This window comes from Gadus chalcogrammus, chromosome 3 (genome assembly GCF_026213295.1).
Source record: "Gadus chalcogrammus isolate NIFS_2021 chromosome 3, NIFS_Gcha_1.0, whole genome shotgun sequence".
NCBI lineage: Eukaryota > Metazoa > Chordata > Actinopteri > Gadiformes > Gadidae > Gadus > Gadus chalcogrammus.
This window is the reverse complement of record NC_079414.1, coordinates 4457848-4480135: the sequence shown is the minus strand read 5'-3', so window position 1 is coordinate 4480135 and position 22288 is coordinate 4457848. Positions and strand designations below refer to the sequence as shown.

The 22288-nt window shown below is 43.3% G+C and overlaps 1 protein-coding gene across 1 annotated transcript in view; it reads right to left on the bottom strand.

Annotated features, from left to right (window-relative positions):
* vegfc (vascular endothelial growth factor c) overlaps nucleotides 1-22288 on the bottom strand; it is a 67163-nt gene that overhangs the window by 13293 nt on the left and 31582 nt on the right. The window contains exons 2-4 of the mRNA XM_056585393.1: nucleotides 14416-14680; nucleotides 13095-13285; nucleotides 4344-4483 (exon numbers count right to left, since the gene is read on the bottom strand). Coding sequence (XP_056441368.1) covers nucleotides 4344-4483; nucleotides 13095-13285; nucleotides 14416-14680 — 596 coding nt within the window. The remainder of the gene's footprint in view (nucleotides 1-4343; nucleotides 4484-13094; nucleotides 13286-14415; nucleotides 14681-22288) is intronic.

Here is a 22288-nt window from a genome sequence, read left to right as displayed (position 1 = left end):
ATCCACCACTACTTCGGATCGTGTGGGTGTGACTGGTGTGCGTGTGGGTGCTGCCGGAGCATAGACACTGCCATTGAATCTGTCTGCTGCCGAGAGGTCCCGGTCAACCTTGACCATCGAATGGTGGGATGAGGTTGCGTAACCATGCATAGGGCATTTCGGATAACGATCTTTCCCCCTCCGTTTTCCTTTGATGCGTTTAAGGAATATCTCCGTAAAGATGGACTCATAGCGGAAACACATCGAACTGTAAAAACGCTGTAGTACCAACATATTCAAGGCGCTGGTTCTCCACAAAAAAAAGTGGAGCGCATCAAGCCTGCGCGCATCCAGCCTGCGCGCTGTATAAAAACATTCAAGTCGAGGAGGAGATAGCAGTTGTTTAACCTTTTAGATTGAGTAGAAATACTATTTAATGTACAGTTAGTAATTAAATTGACCAAGGGGCTGTATTTAAATCTACAAAAATAATACAAAAACAAAACCTGTAACTTTCAACGCAACTCTAACGTTGCTTCAGGCGTCCACACGAATCCTTACACGAAACCGCATAGGTCCGGTTTTATTTGAAACCACCCTGGGACCATGGACCTATTAAAGAACATGGTTTATTATCTGCCTAATAACATGGTTATTAAACACATGGTTTCACCAAAAAATCGGCTCTGTGTGGACGGGACCTGAAAGACAAGATGCACTTTGGGAGAGTGTCACGTTAACTTTAGGTGGATGTTTGAGGTTTACTTTCTGGTGGATGTTGATGGATATTGCAAAGATGGATATTGCACAGATACATCTTACTATGAAACTACTACTTCGAGTTTAACTCCCTCTGCATCAGCAATCGGCTAGTCGCGAATATCGGGGTGAGTAGAAAGGGACTTTCTACTCACCCCGATAGAATTTGTGGAACTTCTGTTTACAGAACCGCCGTGGTTTAATTAGCAGCTTGGAAACATAGATCTGCGATATCATCAGAGTAGTAGTTTATACACTTTATGGTCGGAGTGCTAGCTTGTGGAGATTGACATGACAGGGGCTATTGGAGTGTTAGCCAGTTTTAAGGCTGCCAGCCATGTATTAAGGGCTGGTTTCCTATTCAAAGGTATCCTGTGGAAATGTATGATTACCCCAGCTGCCTTGGCCCTATATAATTCATTACTGCAGCCAGGGGCAATGCAATAAGATGACCCTCCTGTAGACCTGGTTGTTTGCTTTTCCATAGCCATTTCAGCGAGCCTCAGAGTCTGACTCATTACCTGCTATACTGCTAGAGCCACAGAGTAGGAGTAGGTTACCATGCCAGTGACGTAGCTGATTGTTGAAATCCAACATGGCTGCGCCCCGTAACATAAATAACACTTTTACCATACAATGTAATCCCTTTTAGCAAGTTCAGCCATTTTTAGTTATTGTACCAATGAGAAGGCAGACAATACATCTGTTGTATCAACTAAACTTCAAATTTCAGTTCAGTTAATCTTTAAGGACACATCAGACACAGTGTGCGCTGATTATTACAGCTTCCCACTGTGCTTTGTGTGTCTCTGTGCCTGTGTTTGTTTGTGGGTGTGTGTGTGTGTGTGTGTGTGTGTGTGTGTGTGTGTGTGTGTGTGTGTGTGTGTGTGTGTGTGTGTGTGTGTGTGTGTGTGTGTGTGTGTGTGTGTGTGCACGTTTGTGCGTGTGTGTGTGTGTGTGTGTGTGTGTGTGTGTGTGTGTGTGTGTGTGTATGTCTTACGTAACCATGTCTTGTTTTCTGTTTTGCGTATTCTGGAATCATAAAACTACCAAGGCCACAGTTATAACTATCACCAAATGTGTTGTTTATAAGTTTCATTTCATTCATTAATGTAGGGAAGTGGCAGGATATTTGCACATATCCACAAAATTGAATTACTCTATATCTCAATCAAATGGACATTTGACAGAACATTTAATTGAGATATAGGGTCATTTCATTTTGAAGCATGCTTTCTAAAGACTTAAAGGTAATGTGTGTCGAATCAATTGGCTTCTAGCGGTGAGTGAGCGCTGAATGATATCATCGTCTACGACCGCACATAGTAGCCAAGTGTCAAATAAAAAGGTTACTTATAGACATAAAAAGGTTACTTATAGACAGTATAGCCCGCCTTTCCGTCTCCGGTCCAGGAGCAATGAGTCTTCCAAACGAAATCAATGGATTTACAAAATGCCAAATAAACACGACATAAATTGTATTTTGCTACAATACTTGATTTGGAACATCAACGAACACCACTCGGTGAGTTGCACATTTCTGAAAACGAACGTTTAGGGTTGTTTGAAGGACAGTTTTGTGAATACCCATAGCCAGCCATTGTGAAGCAGTCAGGGGCGATTTAAATGAGCCAAATACCCGAGACAGGACCAATAGTCAAATTTCGGTGTCAACCACTCTATTTCATCCTAGACAAACCAGAAAGGGGGCTCAATGTTTTGTTTTGCTTTTAAAATCTACCTAGCTCAAGTACAAGAAGGGTGGCCACCAGAGGAGCAGTGAACGGAAACTGCATAGCAGAGGTGCGCAAAACTTATTTTGGCCAGTCGAGTTTCTCAGTTATTGGAACTCAAATGTGGAACAATTTACCAACTATAATAAAAACACAAACTGAGTTTAAAAGATTTAACAGACAACTGAAACACTGGCTGAAGGAAAACCAAAAATTTAATCATGACAACACACAATAGATAACACACATACATGCACACACAGCATAGGTCACACTCATCATATTGTTTCTTCTCTCTGCACAAGGTTTTAATGTTATAGGAAGTATGTTTTAAGATAGCATATATTTGTATAATTGTATACTGTAGGCCTATATATTGTTTAATTGTATAATTGTATATTTTAGGTGACTTATATATTTTATTACAATAGGTAGCCTGATCAGGGACTGAGGTTGCAAATTAGCTATCTAGCTACAAACCTTTTATGTATTCACATCTACAAGTTGTGTCATGGCCTTGCCATGTCATGTTTGTAATAATGTGCACTGCTTTGTCCCTGCTAAATAAACTACAAAAAAAAAAATAATAATTGGATTTCAATATGAATACCTAAAGTTACAATATTTATATTATAAAATGTATTGCACCATGCGCCATAACTGCTTAACATAATTGTTAGCCTTAAGCAAAGCTCCGTCATTATGTCATACCACATCACCTCCTGCTGTGTAATGAGCTTCAATGAGCATTGAACACAAGAAGATCTATTGAGAACACCAAATCCATATTTCCTGTTATTTTGGTGAAAGTAGGCTAATGCAAATGTAATGTAAAAGTACTGTAATGCCTTACAATTCTAAGACAGTAATATTGTAATGTAACTAATTACTTTGAAATGACAGTAACAAGTTATAAATAATGCATTACTCTTGTGAAGTAACTTGACCAACACTGCTTATAGATGTATACATTGTATTTAGTGATTCAGTCTCTATAATGATATAGGTCTAGATCAAAGCTTACAAGTAAGATAGTGAATATTGTTTTTAATGTGGTATTATGTCTTGTTTAATTGTCAACATAATAATCGACTTGGTTGCTTTTAATTAAATAAGACAGCGGCTCATGTTGATGGCCACCTGCGAGAAAGTGCAAAAGAAGTAGGGATAGCAAGCCCCTCCTCCATTACTAGAACTTCCAGCCCAAAATGCTTCCTTTTTTGTATCAGGAATTTGACTGAAACACGGGGCTCACTTACACTAGAATTGAAAGTTGATAAAATTAAGAACTGATAGAAACTTGCCAGATCAATTCTCTGAAGAGGAACTAGATACAAAATGTATTTTCATGGGATTATATACACTGATTAAAACATGCCTCTGAATATTATTTTCCAGATCTGTTAATCTGGCTGCTAGATGCCTCCAAATTCTACACACCACCTTTGCACATTTAGAACGCAACAGGAAAGCTTGTGATACTGACATTGGGTCTCTGCCGTCCCAACCTTAGTCATGTCACCATATTGGAGGTAGACATGAATATAAATATATGTGTGTGTTTTAAACAATGACCATTAAGCTTCACACAATCAGCTATCTTGAAAAAGATAGAGCCTCATTGAGAGAGAAAAATAGAGCGAGAGACAGAGAGAGTTAGAGTAAGAGAGAGAGAGTAAGGTTGAGAGAGTAAGAAGGAGAGAGTAGGAGAGATAGAGCGAGAGAGTTAAAGAGAGATAGAGAGAATAAGACTATGAGAGAGAATGATAGAGAGCAAGAGAGCGAGAGCAAGAGAGAGATTAAGAGTGAGAGAGAGAGGGAGAGAGAGAGGGAGGGAGGGAGAGAGTAAAAGAGAGAGAAGGAGGCTCTTACTCTGGCAGGGCTCTGCGGATGATGCTGTGGACCTGTTTGTAGACGTCGGGTTTGGACAGACAGTTGCAGCGGGTGTGGTTGGCCACGCTGATGGTCACCGGCTTGGGGCCCTGGGTGTTGGGCACCGTGATCTCAAAGAGCTGCAAACAGAGAGCAGGAACATCAGCAGGACGAAGGGAAGCCAGCGGTTCATCCAGCAACAGAATCAGGCCAACACGGTGTGTGTAAGCACATGAGCACCTGTTGTGAACTGAGAATGTGTGACTGTGTGTGAAGCTGCATCTTGGCAGAGGGGGGTGAGGGCTGACAGGGCTCAAACCGCAGCCTGTTGAGGAGCTGTGTGTTGCGCTGAATGTCCAGGGGCTCAGAGAGCCTCTTTATCTCGTTGTATAAGGCGCTTAAAAGGCCTTTATCGAAGGCTCATTAGTCTCTGTGCCTGCATTTCAAAGACTCTTCAAACTTTCTCCCTCTCTCGCATACGCTCTCGTATACTCCCTCTCTGACACACATGCAAACACACACACACATGCACGCACGCAGACACACACACACACATACGTTTTCATATACTCACACACAGACACACACACACGCAGAAACACATACGTGTTCATACACACACACACACACACACACACACACACACACACACACACACACACACACACACACACACACACACACACACACACACACACACACACACACACACACACACACCCACACACATTCTCTTGCTGTCATGTCTCTAGAAATCCTCTCCCTCAACACAGATCAAGACCATTAAATCTGACCTGACCTTTAAAAGTGGTCTATGCTAATGGCTGCTTCAGGCACACACACATACCGGCACACACACACGCACAGGCACACACACATACAGCGTTTTATGGCCAGAACCAGGTATAAATGGTGAATCCAAAACACTATGGAAAAGGGTACAGGTGTCAAATGAAGTCAACATCAAATGAAGAAATACAAACAAAGGTGCAGACACAGTCAGGAAGCCATCTTAAAGATACCTGAAGCAGAACAGCCCATTGAAACACTTTATGACCACATCTATTATCCCCGTCTCAAATCTACCACCACACACCAAGCCCCTCCTGAATGGCTTCCAGATGCCTCAAGATGCTTAAAACAATATTCAGCAGCAAAGTGCTCCGCTGGAAGGGCTGTGGACCAGGAAATGTTGGTGTTTCAGCTCTGCTCCAAGCCCCTTCTACACAGAATTACAGCTGAATAAGACGCTTTTTATGACATTCAAAAGCTCACTTTACTCTTAATATCCTCTCTTCTAAGTCTCGAGTTACATAATTTACCCAGCCTGTGCCAACCCCTTCAGGAAAGTGCCAGCGGCAATTTTTTTAAGGGAACACTTAACTAGCAGACTAACAGTATGTCTGATGAAACCTTTGGCCAGTAACCATGTCCCAGCACCGAGAGGGGCTCTGTGGAGGCTGAGCTATGTGATGATGTGCTTAATAGAGGAGCTGATACGTTGGCTGGGCCCCACATGGATGGGACCCATCGCAGTTGGCATTCTGTGGTCATTTGGTGGTGGAGGATTGTCATTTTTCAGCAGGACAGATAAGAAACATAGTTGATAGGGAGCTTGATTTGAAAAGGGATATCCTACGAGACTGAGGGTTGTTCATCGGCTTTACACAGGAATTTTCAATCTTGTGATTCTTGGATTTATCAAAAAATATTTTATTTTTAATCAGCAATAGATATTTGTATTAATTATTATTTAAAATTATTATTAATGTTTGTTATGTGGAATACAGTTACATGCACACAGTACAGTTATTTATGTTGTGTTTATGTTATCTTTTTTTGCATTTGATTATATAAACGGAACTATCCCAGCCTTCATCCATCTGCCTGGGAGAAGGCCTTAAAGTAAAACCACTAATGAGTTCCCAGCCATCCATTTATCCAGCCCAGAGTTTGCAGACCAACAACAGCTGTGCAACCTCCTGAACAACCCAACTTTGTACAGCTCCTCTTCAGGACCGCGTCCCGGCTCCACACGTGCAATGTGTGGACCACTTCTACAGCTTCTCTGAGCAGGCGAGAACGTTAAGTCGACGCTGCTCTTCCACCCACCAGAGAACAGCCCCACTGCCTTCATCTGACTCTCCCGACTCCCTGAAGACCCTCGCTAACTCAGTTTCACGGTGGTGGGCGGCCAGTCCATCATCCATTCTGCCTGCTCTGCTCTTAAACCAACCAGATCGCACGCATGTTCCCTCTGCAGGCTCCCTCCAGACGACACGCACCACCCTGACGTAGCAGCGATCACCGGAACTCCCTCAATCTTTAAAGCTTAACCTAAAAATTAAACCAAACACAACAAGCGTATAAAAGAACCAGCGGTTGAGACCTTCTGCGAGATGAGTGCAGAGCTAATTCAGTTCAGACTTGTTGCTTTATGTCCGCTGTTTGGGACATCGGTCATTTATTCAGCGATAGATCTTTGTATTCATTATTGTTATTGTTAGGGGGGGGTCCCTAGTTTTCAAACCCTGACTACGGCCTTGCACAACATTCTGTTCATCCTCCCATCTGCTGCCTCTGCTCTACAACCCCCCAGAGCAAGCGCATGTCCCCCTGTCCCTCTGTCCTCATGTCCCTCTGTCCTCATGTCCCTCTGACCTCATGTCCTTATGTCCTCATGTCCCTCTGTCCTCATGTCCCTCTGTCCTCATGTCCTTATGTCCTCATGTCCCTCTGTCCTCATGTCCCTCTGTCCTCATGTCCTTATGTCCTCATGTCCCTCTGTCCTCATGTCCCTCTGTCCTCATGTCCCTCTGCCCCCATGTCCCGCTGTCCTGATGTCTCTCTGTCCTCATGTCCCTCTGTCCCCATGTCCCTCTTTCCTCATGTCCCTCTGTCCTCATGTCCTTATGTCCTCTTGTCTCCATGTCCCTCTATCCTCATGGTTGGTAAGTATGAATAGAAGCCCTGTACCTTGTCTCCATGCACTGTTTGAACCCATCAGTAGTTCTCCATGCATGATGACAAACCAAAAGGAATATAACTGCATTCACTTTGTCAACTTTGACGCCGAGGCTGAAAGTCTGAATAGTAGTGAAACCACGTGGGATTAGTTCATTAATGGAACCGTTACAGAAAAAAAACATTCTGCCCATGGCAAATTAATCCAAACACTTATTGATGAAGTGAATATAATACTTATAATAATTACAATAATACTATGTACCATTTATGTAACTCCTCAATTATATTCAAAGATGGGCAGTTGTCGTGGGCAACAGCTCTGGTCCTTCATAGCATGAAATCATGAAACAGTCTGGGCCGCTTGTGTTCTCCAGCCAGCACCTCCTTCTGCCTCCCACATCCTCAGAACTCTGTGGCCGCTATCCTTCATCATGCTCCTCTGCTATGGTCTGCTTCAGCTTCTCTCCCTGTTTAGCCTTCTCCCCCCCACTGTTCTACTCACAGGCCTGCTGCTAAGCTTTTGGAGGACCTAAGCATAATTTGCCCACCCATCCTCCACACGCCATCATAGAGTATCAAAATAACAGCCTCAACAGCAGCACCATCAGTAATATATAAAGTAATATCTATAATATATAAGTAATATATAAAACTTTCTTAAAAGCAGCATTACAATATAATAACAACTGCCGACTTCAAAGATGAACGAAAATAATGATGCACATGAATAAGGTATGAAAGGAAGTCATCAAAAAAAAAACTATTTTTTCACACAACCAAAGATCTACTTCAAAGTTCAGTATTGTCCTAATCAAAATATGTTCCCTACACGATGGAGAACTGTTACTTTTGGATAGTGTGCAATACTACTTCAGGGAAGCGGGGGGGGGGGGGACACTTTGTATATATATTGGGTAAAAACTTGTAATTTGGCCGAATTCAGCGATATGGTACACAATTAAGAAAAAACAACGGTGGGCCCGTTCATAACTAATTTATATATTTTGTAATAATTATCATGCCGTTTTTTTAGCAACCTAATTTTGGAGTTCCCCGCCAGGTACTTGGGGCCCTTTGCGTATAGGGAGCGGCGGCCCTGTCTACTCACACCCCATTTGACTCCCTCTCTCTCTCTCTCTCTCTCTCTCTCTCTCTCTCGCTCTCTCTCTCTCTTTCTCTCTCTCTCTCTCTCTCTCTCTCTCTCTCTCTCTCTCTCTCTCTCTCTCTCTCTCTCTCTCTCTCTCTCTCTCTCTCTCTCTCTCTCTCTCTCTCTCTCTCTCTCTCTCCACGATGCAACGGGATTGAAATGGATGGAGTTTGGATGGAGAGGTGTCCATTTCTGTTACACGTTTTTGATATGGATTGGTCAAATTCTTCAAACTCCATCTGCGTTCTCCTTGTCTCTGTTGTTTTTCTCATAGGAAGTAAGCGAACAGAAATTGTGTTGCGGGGGAGCGGGATAATGCTCATGACCCGACATGGCCCGACCTACTTCCTCCTTCCCTTCTGCCTCTTCACTCCCTTCCTTCCTTCCTTTCCCGCTGGCTTCTACATAATTTTGCTTTCCATCCCATCCCTCTCCACTGCCCATCCTCTGGATGAGGGCTCAAATCACTTCCTAGATGACCACAACTTATCACGCTCATTTTACCTCAAGGTTTTATCAGAAATATATCTGGGCATCTATGGAAGAGTTGGCAAAATCTCCTATTTCTTTCCTCACTTCTGCTTCTATTGCTATTCTTTTATCTTCTATACATCTTTTTCCCCACTCATACTCACACCTCTCCCCTTTCTGCCATTCTCCTCCTCCCCTGGTCTACTTTCTCACCTCCCCGGTGTCACTGCCAAACTTCATCTTCATTGTGAATCAGTGAAAGCCCCCTGCCTGCTACTGAGTTCCTCTCCTCGCTCTATATTCTCTTACCGTCTCATTGGCTGATTCCAACTCTTTCCTTCTGTTTATGAGCATACTCAGAGCACATATATATATATATATATATATATATATATATATATATATGCATACATCATCTGATGCGGCCACAGGATCATATACACACACATAGATATTGGAATGTTGCCTTGCCTGTCTTCCCTCAACTCCCCAACCTCTCCCATGTCCTCCTCTGTTTTTCAATCAATCTACCGCCTGCAAACATTTGATCCACATCCTCATAAATACACCCACACCCACACACACACACAACCTCGCCCTTTCCTACCTGATCTAATGTTGAGACTCGAGACTTGGAGGAAATCATTGGAGCCGCCGCTGCCTCTGCCAGTTCATTAAGTTTACAAGCTGCAGGAAATGAATAAAGCTGCTGGGCTAAAACAATAGGTAATCAAGTGCTATCGTTAGATCTTCAGTAACCACTGTTGTATCAATTGGACCAACTCACTAGGAGGATATACATACTACTTTTGGAAAGTCAATCACCATTAATGGTTGTTGCTGTGGAATTCATTTGTCCATCCAACACTTTAAAGTCGACAACAAAGGGTGTTTGGAGGGAACTGCTAGCTAGCGTATGGCTCGGGGGGCGGGTTTAAAGAGGAGTTTCACAAAACCTAGAACACGGCCGGCGCCCCACTATGGGCATGGCTTGGTGGGCTGTATGATGAATACGCCAATTAATAAATCATACACAATTTGGCAAATAAATAACCGAAAAGTTTTTTGGGTTTCGAGTATTTTTCAGGCTTGAATTGTCCAGTTGACCTTTCATTCTGCAGTAGATTTCTCTCTAATAACCCAGTGTCCCATCATTCAGACAGTAGCAGTAGATTGTTCTGTAATAACCTCATGTCCCTTCGTTCAGACAGTAGAAGTTCTCTGATAACCTCATGTTCCATCGTTCAGACACTAGCAGTTGATTTCTTTGTAATCTATTGTTTAGACATAAGTAGTAGATTGCTCTGTAATAACCTAGTATCTCCTCGTTCAGACACAAGTTCATTGATGTGGAAGAGAAACACAGATCCTTAATTAAACATAGGCCTATGTGTTTACTTTCTCTCACAACGAGTGTTCTGAATGAACTAACATAATCTTCATTCAATCGACCTGGGCAACACCCACCACAGTTGTAATGCCTTTAAACTCTCTGGGCCTTTTCCTAGTTACCCACATGTAGACTGTTACATAGCCTCCTTTGATGAACATTTTCCTAAAAGGGTTATCTAAGAAGTAATTATAGCATTGCCATACTCTCCCATGCATTATTCATTCCATACATATGTACATGTACAAAGAAAACGTAAGGATAAATTAAAAAAAACATTTGGGGCCATTCCAAACATTACCACAGATGCTGCTTATTGGCAGCATTCCCCATATTTCCATTATTGACCACTGCCCATGGCCTGCTAATGGAGAAGAACATTCTGGGCTCCATATTCTCACTAAAAGCATTTTTTTTGGTGGAATAGAAAACACATGCTTGCCTTGAAACCGGAGGGCAGATCCTTTCTGTTCATCAACGGAAGCTGTCCCTGTATTGTGGGTCTACATCTCAGTTAGCTATTGTTTTATTCAGTGGTCACCGTATTTGTTCTGCACTACAGAACATCAACACAGACCCAAAGACAAACACCACGATCTTGGAATAGTCACATCTTACCCATAGGGCTGTAATTCTAACAACAAAGGCACCACTATTTTCTTATGCTTTACAACGAGTCATTGAGGAGTTCAAGGGTCATCCATCCATTTTCCGGGACCTTCTGGTCAAGGTTGCAGGGGAGGGGGGGGAGGCTGACAGGCCATTAGCAGGCGTGTTCATGGGTGGCTGACCCTGCCGGGACGGAAGAGGTCAAGGATGGGAGGTCGGCGCCCATTAGCAGCCGATCCTTGCGTATTCAGATGAGGAGAGCCATGAAGTGTGAGGCTCAGACACAGAGAGGCCAAACAAAGGAGAGTGAATGGCAATCCGGATGTGTTTAACATCAGTCAATATCAGTCAATATTTATAGTCCTTTGCACCCAATGTAGTGCTACACCTCGTAATCACCCTGTATCACCCAAAGGGTGGGTATCTTTGTTCATTAACATACTTTAAAGGAAGTCACCTCAGAACTCTGCTAATATTTGAACACACATTCTTTCTCTCTCACTATCTCTCACTCTCTCTTACTCTCTCTCTCTCACTCTCTCTCTCTCTCTCACTCTCTCTTACTCTCTCTCTCTCTCTCTCTCTCTCTCTCTCTCTCTCTCTCTCTCACACTCTCTCTCTCTCTCTCACTCTCTCTCTCTCTCACACTCTCTCTTACTCTCTCTCTCTCACTCTCTCTCTCTCTCACACTCTCTCTTACTCTCTTACTCCCTCTCTCTCTCACTCTCTCACTATCTCTCACTCTCTCTCTCTCTCACACTCTCTCTCTATCTCTCACTCTCTCTCTCTCTCACACTCTCTCTTACTCTCTCTCTCTCACTCTCTCTCTCTCTCACACTCTCTCTTACTCTCTCTCTCTCACTCTCTCTCTCTCTGACACTCTCTCTTACTCTCTTACTCCCTCTCTCTCTCTCTGTCTCTCAAGGGCTGATTATGGTCCCACGTTCAATGACGCAATGACCACACAGACACGTCGACGCAGTCGTGAACCTTTATGGTTCTGCGTCGGGTATTAGTGAGCGGACCAATCACACCCCTTGCGGCTGCGTCGCCTAAACGGAAGGTTGCAATTTTTGGGAGGCACACGTCAGGCCCTTGCGGTGGACACAAAGAGGGTCCGCAAGGACGTGAGGGGTCCGTTAACCCCTTGGGTTGCATGAACGTGGGACCATAATCAGCCCTTTAGACTCTCTCTCTCTCTCTCATACGGAAAATAGAAAAAGGGCTTGTGTGTATTCTGCACCCAAGACATGGAATATGTTGGAAGAAAAGTTGAAACTGAAAGAATGTATTACATTAATGCTTTTAGATCCAAAAAATAAAGAATTATAGGCAGATTCGTTAAGGTGTCAATGTTTTAATTTCCATGGTTACGAGTACCCAATGCTGACTTCTAGTTCTTCTTGAATGTTTCCTTTTGTGTCTTCTGTCTGTAACTATATGTGCTTAGTATGCTGCTGCCTGTCTTGGCCAGGTCTCCCTTGAAAAATAGATTTTTAATCTCAATGGGATTTTCCTGGTTAAATAAAGTTTAAATAAAAAAATTAAAATGGAGTTACCAAGTAGAGAGAGACGGCCTTCATGAGAACGCAACCTAAAGATATTCCTTAATACTTGCTTCCAAAACCAAGAGGAGCTCATTTGGCTGTCATCAACCGAACCATATTCAACGTGTATTCAATCATTTTTCACAGCGATTTAACACGCTATTCAATCGTTTTTTACACATTAATAGCGTCTTATAGGGCGTTAAATAAGTGCCTTAACACCATTATAGAGAAAAATGGGTGTAAAAGACAGCGTTTTGAACCACTGAAATGGTGTAGTAAAATACAACAGCGTATGATGTGCATATAAATCAATACACTTGACTTCCAATTATCTGAGATGTTATGAGACAGCAGGACACACCTTGCACCTGTTCACAGGATGAACACAACTTCCACAAACCCTCAAAGTCACCATCTCCGTAATGTGTAGTGTACACGATCAATAAAACAATCAGCACTCAAAGAAAGGCGCCTCAGAGGGAGGGGCTAGGCAGCCGCGTGCGAGCCCTCCGTAATGGCTCATGTCAATTTGTAAATCAGACCACATTCGTGTGTCCCTAAACGGGTAGGGACACATCGCCGACGACACACACAGACACAGAGAGGGGTCCACTGACCGTTTTGCTGAGGAAGCCGGTGGAGATGTTCCGGCACTGTTTATCCTCAGACTGGCAGCAGCCCCCACATCTGTAGACGGACACACAGGGCGGTTTATAGAAGACGTTGGTGGGAGCCCCGAACTCTCGGCCCACGTCTACACATACCTCCCTGGGCATGCACTGGGTCTTCCTCCACTCCGCGTCAATGCCTGCAACACACAAGGACCGTTACAGCTGGGCCCCGCAAGGTCACAGAGACCTCCTGCACATCCCCTCCAGCCTCCATTAGGATGGCCATTCTGCATGAACATGCATCTACACACACATACTCACATACACACACACACACACACACACACACACACACACACACATACACACAGCCACGCACACGAGTTAAAACAAGCTGTTCTTTTATGGTTACATTTTAGACACATGGGGAAAGATACCAGACTCAATGTAAGCCGGTTTCGTGATTGGCCCGAATGCTGCTCTTTTTTTCACGATGCCAGAAGGCTTTTCGTTTTTTGCAAATGTTCATTATCTAGTCACAAGGCCACTCGCCCATATAAAGGGAGGAATGTGAATCTGTCAAAAAAATTATCTCTTTATACAACAGTTAGTTCCGACCAAGTCACTTGATTGGGTAACAGGGCATTCCATCAGTGCTGATATGGAGTATAACAGAACTGGGTCTTTTAACAGCACATGAATCACTTTACAGGTGTTTCTAATCACCGTCAATGAGCCTACATTCATGATGGTAAGCTAGCCTGGGAACCAGACAAATCTCACCAGATCATCTTAATTTGATCTGCAGATAAGGTCTTGTCTCCATCCCATACAAAACGGAGTGGTTCCAGACTAGTTGCAGTTTGCCATTCTTCTGGTGATACCAGGCTAACTAAGCTGCTAATGCATCAGAATCACACACGCCTACTCAGCCAAACCCACCGACTCTAACTCCACTGGCTGTGTAATACAGGCTCTCGGCCTCGTACCTACGGCAGACTCCCAGCAGGCTGACACTCAGTATAACAGCACTCTGACGGGCCCTTTACTTCAAATCATGAGACACATTCTGAAGCCTCCCAGTTGGGTTCCACTTATTCACTATCTGAACAGTTTACTATTTTATGGATCCATTGTGTTTCTTATAATAATGTGGATAATTGTGTGTCATGATAGTCACTTTTCAGTCTCAACTTGTATCGTCAGGTTGATTCATGTTGTTATTGTTTATTTGTTTGTTTTGGTTTACTACTGCACCTTAGAGATGTTGTATGTTTGTAATGGAACAATCAGCTCAAATCCAAACAGGAAACATAGAAACTCTTACTCTTCATGACGTCCATGTCCATGTCGTAGAAGGCGGCCGCGTAGCCGGGCTCCTCCAGGGGCCGTGTGGGGGCCCCATGGGCCCCCGACAGGCGGAAGGCGGCCTGGGCACCGGAGCCCATGCCTCCCATTCCGCCGGCCGCCGTCGACAGCTTAGAGCGGCACTTGAGTGCGGACCAGTAGGAGGGGTAGACCAGGTTCATGAGCTCGTCCACACTGGAAGCTGAGCGCAGCCTCTGCTCCATGTCGGACTCCGGGGGGGCGTCCTGTGGGGGGGACAATCATCATCTCTGGATCCTCACGCTCTCATATCCCCTCAACCCAATGGGGGTTTACACTTTGAACAAAGCCAATAGGGTTTTAACACAGAATGCATCGCAGTACCTTTTGAAATACGTTGTACGGTGCCTTAAAATCCTCATCAAATCAACGTAAACCAGGCTAATCAAACCCTTGTTTAGCTCCGTCCCGCATGTAAAAGCTGCATCATTTTCAAACACGAAAATGTCTCCCCATAATGACCGATCAGTTCAAGATTAATTAACGACCAAAACACCCTTAGTACCAACCACACTCCTATGCTGCTCCACTCTTAAAGTATTGGGGTCATTGAGATGAACAAGCTCTGTAGCTGCAGTGAAACACTATAAATAAGTTTGAACATAATATTATAGATGCATTGTACACATTGTGTTGTATTATTGTATAATAACAATGAATCAATGTAATGTTTATATATTCTGTAGATAATTCTAAGTTATTATATTCAATATGAATTTAGTTAACTCTCACCGCTTCCAGTAAGGCCTCTCTCCCTATTTACAGTTTAGACCCTTTTTCAACGCTTCTTAAAGATATTCTTGTAACAAGACAACAACTCGTAGTAATGTATTATCAAAATCGATGTATGAACATTGATTTTGTACTTTCAGTTGCCAATGGCAGAAAGATTATTGCATATCATCACTAAGTAACCAAAGACTCAACTCAGAAAGGCCAGCAAAGACATGGAGACTAAATACCGGAATGAATAACTGTAGCAGATATTGTTCTATCTCTCGCTAGAAGACCCTCCCATTCTCCTGTCTATCACCACTAAACCCATGGAACTGAACCGGATAACTCTCTATTAGAAGACCCACTTTCTCTCCTGTCTATCACCATTAATCCCATGGAACTGAACCGGATATCGTTCTCTAGAAGACCCTCCCTTTCTCCTGTCTATCAGCACTAAACCCATGGAACTGAACCGGATAACGCTCTATTAGAAGACCCTCCCTCACTCCTGCCTATCACCACTTAACCCATGGAACTGAACCGGATATCACTCCCTCCACAGTTTGCCAGGAAGTCCCGCCCTCTCTCACTAATATCAGACAGGGTGAGCACCCCATGTTGAGCACCCCATGTTGTTAACCCTGTTCAGGTGTTCTGTCCAGGTGAGAACACCGTGGAACAAGGTAAGATAGCACAACCCAGTCGCCAAGAAAAAACGTCAGTGGTGTACGTTTCCATGAACACTGGATACGTAGCATTTCAACGTAAAAAATAGCGTGTTATACCTACAGTATCCACGTGTGCCGCTGTGGAGGCGGATTTCGGGGTTTGGGTTTCACGGCTTTCGCGGTAAATTGTGGACACGATTGTTTAAGGGGGGGGGGAGACTGTTGTTGACCGGGGAGGGGGGGGGGGGGGGGAGACACGTTTGTTGAGGGGGGACGACGACACACGATTGTGGGGGGGGGGGGGACGACGACGACGACGACGACGACGACACGTTAGTTGAAGGGGGGGGGGGGGACACGTTTGTTGAGGGGGGGGGAGACACGTTTGTAGGGGGGGGGCACGCTCGACAACGAGAGTTGTTTTTTATTGAACGCTCGACAACGAGAGTTGGTTTTTATTGAACGAGACTTCAACACGGAACAGCTGCGCGAAACGATGGTCACGTCACTCTCGGTGACGGTGTCGACAATAATGAACACACGGACAATGTTAATAGAACAACACACAACCACATAACATCCCGAACCCATTAACCCCACTTAATCCTAACAACAAAACAAGTTAACAAAAGCCCCATTTGTTAACTGAGAACCCCAATTCCCAGAATCCCCCGCGGCTCCGGAACACGGCGTAGCTCATATTAATCTTTATTATCTGAATGGGAAATGCAATATTTTAGGACAGATACACCATTAAACGCGTTTCTAATGACATTTCTAGCGAGAAATGTACATTTTCCTTACATAATCTTCAGTCAGTGAATGTGTATGGTCTTTATTAATCTTTATTATCTGAATGGGAAATGCAATATTTTAGGACCGATTCACCGTTAAACGTGTTTCTAATAACATTTCTAGCGAGAAATATACTTTTTAATTGCATAATCTTCAGTCAGTGATTGTGTCTGATCTTTAGTTTTATAGTTATTAGGAGTTGATCGGCTCGCTCGCATGTTTCAACGACGTCAGGTTGCTTTCGCTAAACTAGCAGCTCACGTGCTTCCTGCGTTTGTGTTATTAAACTGTTACTTTATGTAACTTTTAATGATATCATCTTGTTAGAAACACGTATATCTGAGAGCCAACCCAGTCGCCAAAAACATACCTACGTTGACAGTGTACGTTTCGTGAACACTGGATTACGTCGCATTTCAACATAAAATAGCGTGTTATACACACACACACACGCACGCACATGCACAGACACACACACACAAGCACACACAAGCACACACACGCACGCACGCACAGACACACAGACACACAGACACACACACACACACACACACACACACACACACACACACACACACACACACACACACACACACACACACACACACACACACACACACAAACACACACGCACACACGCACACGGTGCATTTCGCTGCTAAAACAACAACAAAAAAATATTCCCTCAAATATTATTACTTTCAAAACGTTGGCCAAAATGGCCAATAATATCTTTTTTTTTTGGGATGCTTCTAGGACATTTTGGGTGGATTTTGAACGGTGTGTGGGGGGCACGTTTTTTGCAGGACCTGGCAACCCTGCGCTGTTGCCCGAGATCTGGATCCACCCCGGCGTGGTGCCGTCTCCTTTTGACCTTTTGACCCCAGACTTCTGGGGGAATAGCTGAATCAATTCATTAGTCGATTCAGGCCAAAATCTTGCAAGCGAGCCGCTGGGTGCAGGTGCAACGAGATGGAGCACTTGCTGAGCCTGGACTTTCATAATCTTCGCTCTGTGAATGTGAAGGATGTTTGGTCGGATGTTACGACGAAGAATCATAATGTGAATGGGAATATTCTATAAATCTCTTGATATCATCTTTCGTCTCAACACTTCTGCTGCAGCCACTTAAAGTCTCACTCCGAGAACCTTAAAATATGAATCAATCCATTAGAAGTATGAAAATATGTTCCCGGTGGTGCAACAGAGCAAACAAGGTGTCCTTTGACATCTACGTTTCGAGACGATTGCAACAGTGCCACACATGATCATATTTGAATATGTTTCGGGGTAGTAATTAGCTGTCGATTTTGGAGGCCTTTATCAATAATGACCAGCTATAGATTTGCTTCCCGATGGAGATTTTTGACAAATTACATGTTAATTAGCATCTACACGTTAAGCTGAGTCCAATGAGATCAAGCTCGGCCTCTTGCTACACCGAGATCATGTCCTAGACCTAGGTGTACCATGTAAAATACATGTTACCATTAGCTAGAGTGTCGTTCTTGGTGTCATTGGACTCAGCTCAACGCGTAGATGCTAAATAACATGTCATTTGTGACAAATCTTTATCGGGAAGCAAATCAATAGCTGCTCAGTATTGATTAAGGCCTTCAATTTCGACAGCTAATTACTACCATTAAACATGTTCGAATATGCTCATGTGCAATCGCCTGGAAGCGTAGATGTTGAAGGACACCTTGTTCGTCCTCTTACCCCACCGGAAAGATATTTACATGCTTCTGATTGACTAATGAATTGATTCAGCTATTCCCCCAGAAGTCTGGGGTCAAAAGGAGACGGCACCACGCTGTGGTGCCGTCTGGATCCAGTGGATCCAGATCTCGGGCAACAGCACAGGGTTGCCAGGTCCTGCAAAAAACGTGCCCCCCACATACCGTTCAAAATCCACCCAAAATGTCCTAGAATCATCCCAAAAAAAATATATATTATTGGCCATTTTGGCCAACGTTTTGAAAGTAATAATATTTGAGGGAATATTTTTTTGTTGTTATTTTAGCAGCGAAATGCACCGTGTGCGTGTGTGCGTGTGTGTGTGTGTGCGTGTGTGTGTATGTGTGTGTGTGTGTGTGTGTGTGTCTGTGTCTGTGTGTCTGTGCGTGCGTGTGTGTGCGTGTGTGTGTGTGTATAACACGCTATTTTATGTTGAAATGCGACGTAATCCAGTGTTCACGAAACGTACACTGTCAACGTAGGTATGATTTTGGCGACTGGGTTGGCTCTCAGATATACGTGTTTCTAACAAGATGATATCATTAAAAGTTACATAAAGTAACAGTTTAATAACACAAACGCAGGAAGCACGTGAGCTGCTAGTTTAGCGAAACCAACCTGACGTCGTTGAAACATGCGAGCGAGCCGATCAACTCCTAATAACTATAAAACTAACGATCATACACATTCACTGACTGAAGATTATGTAAGGAAAATGTACATTTCTCGCTAGAAATGTCATTAGAAACGCGTTTAATGGTGTATCTGTCCTAAAATATTGCATTTCCCATTCAGATAATAAAGATTAATATAAGCTACGCCGTGTTCCGGAGCCGCGGGGGATTCTTGGAATTGGGGTTCTCAGTTGACAAATGGGGCTTTTGTTAACTTGTTTTGTTGTTAGGATTAAGTGGGGTTAATGGGTTCGGGATGTTATGTGGTTGTGTGTTGTTCTATTAACATTGTTCGTGTGTTCATTATTGTCGACACCGTCACCGAGAGTGACGTGACCATCGTTTCGAGCAGCTGTTCCGTGTTGAAGTCTCGTTCAATAAAAAACAACTCTCGTTGTCGAGCGTTCAATAAAAACCAACTCTCGTTGTCGAGCGTGCCCCCCCCCTACAAACGTGTCTCCCCCCCCCTCAACAAACGTGTCCCCCCCCCTCAACAAACGTGTCTCCCCCCCCCCCCCCCCTCCCCGGTCAACAACAGTCTCCCCCCCCCCCTAAACAATCGTGTCCACAATTTGCCGCGAAAGCCGTGAAACCCAAACCCCGAAACCCGCCTCCACAGCGGCACACGTGGATACCGTAGGTATAACACGCTATTTTTTACGTTGAAATGCTACGTATCCAGTGTTCATGGAAACGTACACCACTGACGTTTTTTCTTGGCGACTGGGTTGGATAGCATTATGTCCAAATAAATCACCTTGAAGACTTTTATGTTTGCTATAGCTTTCTGCTAAATCTTAAATACATTGCACTTTCTAAAAAAGCTTTTTTAACTTTGCCTTTATTTTCTATTTTAATACTAAAATGCCTTAACTTCTATTTTTTGCATATGTTTTTCTTTTACTTACCTATTATTTTATTTAATTGTATGACAATGTTTATATGTGAAGCACTTTGAGTCTGCCTTGTGTATGAAAAGTGCTATATAAATAAAGTATACCTGGACAAGTAGTTCCGTCAAATTGTCGTCGGGCATTATCCCTTACATATATAATATATATATATATATACTGTATATATATATATACGGTAAACAGACAATTTGACGGAACTACTTGTCCAGGTGTCCGTATATCAGGAGTTAATGCACACCCTGCATCCAATCAGATTCGAGTATTCCCGCAGACCGTGGTATAAATATATATATATATATATATATATATATATATATATGTACATATTAGACTGGGACATCAAATAGGACACAAGCAAGCATCAGAGTTTACATAAACAGATTGACAATAAGCACATGCATGCACAAACAAACACACACACAGACTTGTAGGTAGCTAAGCCAATATAGTGAAAGACAAAATGCCAAAGAAACTCACACGCTGAATACTGTGAAAAGACCAAAAAGTACAAAGAAAATGCTCAGTCAACAATTTACCAAATAGTTTATAATACAGAAACACCAAATAACTACTAGAAACAATGTCTCTGGGTTTGTGATTGGTCTCATAGATTCACGTGTGTGTGTGTGTGTGTGTGTGTGTGTGTGTGTGTGTGTGTGTGTGTGTGTGTGTGTGTGTGTGTGTGTGTGTGTGTGTGTGTGTGTGTGTGTGTGTGTGTGTGTGTGGGCCGCAACACTCCTTACAGGACACATGTATCACAATGTCTGTATTTCCAATTTGTCTCTTGGATTCACGTGGGAAAAAAGAGGTTCTACAATTCACAGTTCAACTCAAAGGAGTCCGAACCAAAACAATTGACAAAGGGCCTCAGGCATACATCCACAGTGTCTGCCTTAATACAAACGCTGGTCTGCTTTTGTTCTTCGCCTCACAAACAATTGGCCAGGCCAAGTTATTTTTGCAGGATGTGAGCCAGCCTGTTACTCGTGGGACACGGGCCCTACTTCCCCAGTCCCCTGAACGCGGCTGTATGTCCATGCATGGGGTGGACTGCTGTGATGGGGGTCCTGAGAGAATCAATCAGGGCCACTTTCAGTTTCCCCACCAAAGTAACCTTGATTGTGTGCTGCAATACAGACATCCTCAATCAAAATCAACTGCTTTGATTTCGGACGCATCCAACAGAAGTCCAACATTGACCTGGTGTTATGGCAATGCTGTTTGTTAAATAGACCAAGCAAAAGACCTGTGTCCAAAAGATATGAAACATAATCACATGGAGATCTCCACATCACAACAAGGTACAATAGCAGAAGAAACAAGTAACAATGTCCTTGTTCCAAATCCATCCAATATTAGGACTGCAACGTAGGGAAATTTCTTTCAGAAAAATATGTATTTTCTGTTTATGTTCCAAGAAGTGGGTACCATCACTTGCCAATACACCAAAGTATAATTTATTTGGAATAAAAATCGAGTTAAGTTTCAACTTGTATACACTAGGCTAATATTGTGAGTTCAAAAGATATCAATGGAATACATCAATGACGCAGCAAATATTCATTATACACATCAACGCACTTGCAATATTATTTGATCGCCAAAAAAGATTTGTAGACAGGAAAATATTAATCCTTGCAATGGGAAGGTGGCTAAAGAAAAGCAAGGCCATGGCCACACTTGTCTAGATGAACCTGGAAAAATGTAGTAATGTAGACAAAATTCTCAAACGGAGAAAATTTGACATTTTCAAAGTATCCAGAATAGTGTGTACAGTGGGATCCGGAAGCTGCTGAAAACACTCCCCTGTCCTGGCATTCTCATTCCCTTCTGTCTGTATGTCTGTACCTCTCACAGTGCGTTTCTCTTTGTGTTCTGCATCTGGAATTGCACTCAATCCCATCTCAGATAGTCATGGCCACAAATCTACTGATGCCGTGTCTTGGTGGGTTTGGTCACGGCTGCCAGAGGCACCACGGTTTCTTTAGGCTCCGCATGCATCTCACAGTCTGCTGTGAGAGGGACCAGAAGAAGGAGGGATTGCTTGTCATCGTAAGCTAGGATCATTCATTATATGAAGTATCTCCAAATAACTGAACAGGGCAAGGAAACTGATTCACTTCACAGATTTCTTGATATGCTGTCAATAATATAGAAGTTCTGAACAGCAGTTTAAATTCAAATGAGTACATACTTTTTTTCATAACTTGTGCTCAACATGTTTGCACACACACACACACGCACACACACACACACACACACACACACACACACACACACACACACACACACACACACACACACACACA